At 38.9% G+C, this 5,472-nt stretch overlaps 1 protein-coding gene across 1 annotated transcript in view; it reads right to left on the bottom strand.

Moving 5' to 3' along the window:
* Nucleotides 1-5,472, bottom strand: part of Sdad1 (SDA1 domain containing 1) — a 56,812-nt gene that overhangs the window by 15,967 nt on the left and 35,373 nt on the right. The window contains exons 9-12 of the mRNA XM_004647434.2: nt 4,144-4,247; nt 2,189-2,246; nt 1,099-1,157; nt 485-561 (exon numbers count right to left, since the gene is read on the bottom strand). Coding sequence (XP_004647491.1) covers nt 485-561; nt 1,099-1,157; nt 2,189-2,246; nt 4,144-4,247 — 298 coding nt within the window. The remainder of the gene's footprint in view (nt 1-484; nt 562-1,098; nt 1,158-2,188; nt 2,247-4,143; nt 4,248-5,472) is intronic.

Below are 5,472 nucleotides of genomic sequence, written 5' to 3'. Positions count from 1 at the left end.
AAAAAAAAAAAGGGCCATATATATGTACCAACCCCCATTATAAATGTAACCATTATATACTGCTAACACGTACTAATAAAAGAATTATGAAACAAAGGGAGCTGCCCTAAAATTAAGAGTGATTCAATAATAAACTATTCGTTTTAGGGTAAAGGTGGGAGGTAAGAGATAAAACTTTTAGAGGTTGCCCATCATTTGCTTATAAGAGTAAAACAGTCAAAAAACAAACTGTTGACTAGAAGCACAAGTACCTTTTGTCCAAGTCCCTACTAAAACTAGCCAATAATATAAAAACAGTAAGCCCCTTGAAAAGACTCAAGTATACTTTGAGCCGCTTTTCTAGTCAAGTGTTTATCCTACTGAGCCATCTCCCCAGCCCCTTGAGCCGCTTTTCTAGAGATCACACTACAGGTGAAATTGTACAGCTCAGGCAAACCTAGCACACTAAAAACATATTAAGGGCCTCCAATCATGTTCTACGTACCCAACTGTCATGACTTCCCCAGAGTTCTTGTCTGTCACAAAATTATTGGCCACAGTCATGAGCAATGATTGAATGATCTGAGTTAGGAACAAAAGGAGATGAGCATATGTAAATGTCTATACTATCCACACAAATTCCTGTGGATAAGAAATAGCAGGTTATTCACCTTCTGTCTGATATTGGAAGAGATCAGGACTGAGGAGGGCAGAGACAAAAACATGCACATTCCACTACACTTTACTCACAGCACTACATCTCTCTTTTAATCATTTTTCAACTGACGTGAAAAAATTTTAACACAGGATAACTCCATGTTTTTTTAATCAAAGGGATTAGCAGCTTTGAAAATTAATCACTATATGCTTACTAATATTCTTGACTTCCTCTAATCATAAAACATAGTATGAAACAAAATCATTGTTAACCTCTCCAAAAAAACCCTTACTTCCTGCAAGCTGTACAACTGAGCTTCTTGTATTATCTCCAAGAGCTACTGTTGCCTCTGCTCAATTAAGAAAGAGCAGAAAGGAAACAACCCTGTGGGAAGAACAGACAGAGCCAGCAGTAGCACCACCCTGCACATGCCAGACCCAGAAGTTAGGCTTAACGCTCACCTCTGGAGGTACAAGGTGATGAGAGGCTTGTGCAGCAAACAGAAGGATCTTTGTTACTTCTGAAAACAGAAGAGGTGAGAAGGGTCACAGTATCACCTGCCACTCAGGACTGCAGCAACACAGCAAGCAGGTTTCACCCCTCATGCTACTGTCCTACTCCACCTGAACATCCAACTCCCAGCTCCCAGCTCCCAGCACAGCACACCCTTTCATTTCCTTCAGGTCCCTGCTCAAAGGCTGCCTCATCCAAGTCTTTCCTGACCAGAAAATCTGAAATAGAATCTGTCCCCAAAATTCTTGTTGCCCTTATTTTGCCTTCTTTCTCTTCAAAACACATCTTTACCTGAACACATTATATACAACACTGTCTGTGGCAGGATCCAGGAGGATAGGACTTTATGGTCAGTGTGGAATTCTTAAATGTCTAACACAATGGCCAGCACTGAAAACATCACTGAATGACTGAAAATATACACACATACATAGAGTTACTCTCTTTTCAGAAGGCCAGCACAGTTATTGCAAAGAACAAGGCCACTGTTGAAAGGAAAAAGTGAAGCTTTCTTGATTTGAACCTAGTCATTTTTCCTCTACAGATACCTTGCAGGATCAATTTGAAGACAGATGTGATGAAAGATGGAAAGCACTTTGCATAGTGCTCTCAATAAATAATAAATGTTAAGTTTCTTTCCTACCTGAGCTCAAATTCAAAGAAAATGAAAATCTTATCTTTGCTGCTTCTGTGTTGCTTTTAATTAATAACACATACAAGGGAAACAAGGCATAAGATAAAATCCTGGTATTTATCAAAGATCAAACTTCTAGAATGCTCAATGTGAACATTTATCACACTATGAAATGACTTGCTTTTAGACACTGATTTTTTGTTTACTAAAATATTTGTTTATTATAGTTGATAAATAGAACATCTAACCCATCACAGACTGAAAAAAGAAAATGTAAGAGCTCCTTTTCCCTTTTCTATTAAATATGCAGTACTTCACTCCTAACTCTATCTTTAATGATTCCAAAATAAAAGACTAGTTATAATGCCAAAGCCACCAAGGGGCATAGTAAGTGGGCAGGTTACCTCTCTGGTGGGGCTGCAGAAACCTCTGAAGAAAAGGGTAGAAATTGAAGAGAAAAAGCTATAAAGAGAAGAATGTACTGACTTTAGTATTTATATAACAAACACAATTTCATTTTCTCATAATGGAACTACATCACATGCTTAACTCATTTGAGATTAATTTTTCACTTTTGTTTTGTCTCAATAAACAATCATCCCAGGACGATTCAATGTGTTCTAGCAAACACCGAAGAGACCTCTCAACTGAAAGAAATGTTATCTTCACTAAATAAAGGAAGAATAAAGTACACTAAATAGGGAGACAGAAGAAACCAAAATGTAACATTCTTCTACTTTTAAAACTTTGGGGAGGGGCTGGCCAAATAGCTCAGTGTGTCTGCAAGCAGGCGCAGGAGCCCGGGGCACACTGAGACAGCAACTGAGAATGGACACATGCCTATAATCCCAGCTCTCTGGGGGCTATAAACAGGTGGATCTCTACAAGTCTGATCTAGTAGTGAGATGCTGAACACCCTATAGAGCCTTCCCTGAAAAAGATAAATAAATTAAAAAAACTAACTCTGGGAGTTAGGGAGACAGTTCAATGGCATAAATGCCTGCCTGGCAAGCACAAGGTCCTGAGTTCAATCCCCAGTATCAGAAGAAAAAAAAATTAGTGTAGCTACAGAACTGATGTTTCTGTGTTTAGAAAAAGGAACAGTACTGTGACTAATGCTCTAAAGCAAACAACAGAATACAATTTTGAAGTTGAAAAGCACTGATGTAACTTAGTCATTGAAAAACCCACAGTACTGATTTTTGTTTAGCAGTCTAACCACATTGGAGGAATCACTGTACTCAGTATTTTAAGAGAAAACACTAGCTCTCTATAGTGTACTTACATAGACATGCTTAAATCACAAATCACTTTGCTTTCCAATTAAGCTTAAACCCAGATCTGACATGAAATTACTGCATAAATGTTAAAAGAACTGGGGTTGATCCAACTCTGGATAATAGTCCACAGAAAAAGCAATGTACTCTCCAGAACAGACAAATTTTTCCTAGGAAAAGAGAATGAGCACTTTCACATGTGTTCTTTCATTTTTAACTTGATATATAGCTGTATTATTTGATTTCCAGTACAAAAACTCTTTTACTTTTCCTAATTTTGTGGTGGGTGAGGGGACAAAATTGCTGGAGATGGAACTCATGGCCTTGTGCCTGCTAACCAGACTCTCTACCACTGAGCTATACTTCCAGTGGCCATTTCACTTTTTATTCAAAATTTTTTAAGGAAAGTAGCATGTTCAGTAACACAGCACTAGGGCTACAGGTATAGCTCAGCGACAAAAGTGCCTGCCTGGCAAATATAAGGTCCTGAGTTTGATCCCTGGTACCATAAAAGAATAATACAGCACCAGTCATGAGAACAGATGGGGAACAATCCCAACACCATTTCTCTATGATCTCAATTTGAGGGCACCTTTCTTTTTCTACAGATGACAAGTAGTCTGAAGAGTAGGTATGTGAAGCCCTGAACAGATATATCATATGTATAGCTATATCAAGAAGCTCCTATAATCTATTTTAATAAAAAATGACTGGGGACTGGAGCTTTACAAATGTGACAATTTCCTAGTAGAAGGATCTGGAAATTGGGAAAGCCACATAGGGTTAAACTGTGAAATACAGTAAGAAGCAATAAAAATATGTAGGTTATATAAGCTCAGGAAAATTATATATGAAATGAAAAGAAATTACAAAAGGAAAACACAAGTTGTTCATAAACAATGCATGTAAAAATAAAATATACTCACAGGAATGAAAATGAAGTGATAAAGACTGAAAGACAGTTGTTAACTGTATAGGTATAAATAGCCTCAGGGTTAAAAGATATTGCTTTAATCTAATGGCTTTCCTTTTACCCAGAATACTTCTACTTATAACATTCACCAAAAGAATGTATATCAAACCTCATGGATTCCCACCAATCTGGAGATGAGGTTCATAAGCATCATCTTCACTTCAAACCTCTCCTTAGAGTTCTCCAGCTGTTTGAGTAGCTTTTCTGCAAAATCTGGAATAAGAAGACCACAAAAGTTCACTGTGGGCACAGTCTATACAACACTATCTAATGGGTAGGGAAAAGAAGCAGTTAGATCAGTGAAAAGATTAAACACAGATGGGCCTATCTTCAGTGGTACCCAGAGTTCATCTTAAGGATCCTCAAGACTTACTGTCACATCTTGAGTACCTGAGGGACAGGCATTCCACTGAATTATTCTCTAGAGCTTTGCTTCTCAAAGGGTGGTCTACAAACCAACAGCATGCAGTCCACCAAGGACTTTCTCAGAAAAGTGGGATTTGTAAACACACTCAAGTTTGAGGAACACTGAGGTAGGGCAAACATTGCCATATGGTAAAGTACAGAGTATACAGACTCCCAACAACCAGCCAAGCCCCACAGCATCTGAAGCACAATCTCTGAAGTTAACAGAACCTAAGAAGTACAGCTTTGTAAATTCTCCAGGTAATTCTAATGTATGGCCAAGCTTGAGAACTTGTTTTAGAACAGGGTTTCCCAAGGTTAGGCATGGTGGTACATACCTGTAATCCCAGACTATCTAAAAACAAACAAACAAACAAACAAACAAACAGGATTTCCCACTTCTGATTTCACAGACCAATTTTTTAAGGGTTCTTTCTTTCTTTTGGCGGAACTGGGGATTGAACTCAAGACACTTGCGCTTGCCAGGCAAGTACTTGTTCTACTGAGCCATCTCCCCGGCCCTCACAGAACAATATTTTGATTTTGAGAAAAAACAAACAAAAACAGGCTACCTGTTTTTATTTGGCTAAGTACAATCTCCTACATTTCTGTGTCATTAAAGCCATGACTCTCAAATGGACCTGTTCAGCCATAATTTTATTCTTTTGCTATAGATTATGAATCACTGTTTGTTAGGGTTGGGAAGATAGCTTGGCAGTCTAAGCACCTGCCTGGCAAGCGCAAGGACCCGGGGTTAACCCCCAGTACTGCATGCCATGTCAGCACTGCACCAACCACCGAAATTAGGCATGGTGGCACACGACTATAATCCTAGTGCTGGGGAGGCTAAGACAGGAGAATGACTACGAGTCCAAGCTGCACAGCGAGACCCTGTACCAAATTAATTAAATTAAAAAAAAAAAAATCACGGGCCTGGAGAGATGGCTCAGTGGTCTAAAGCACCTACTTGAAACAAGCTTGGCAAAGCACAGGGACTGCGGTTCGATCCTCCAGCACCACATGCCAGCCAGCC

This window comes from Octodon degus, unplaced genomic scaffold, assembly GCF_000260255.1.
Source record: "Octodon degus isolate 3935 unplaced genomic scaffold, OctDeg1.0 scaffold00305, whole genome shotgun sequence".
Taxonomy (NCBI): Eukaryota; Metazoa; Chordata; class Mammalia; order Rodentia; family Octodontidae; genus Octodon; species Octodon degus.
Note: the sequence above shows the minus strand (reverse complement) of the source record. Positions and strands in the feature narration are given on the sequence as shown.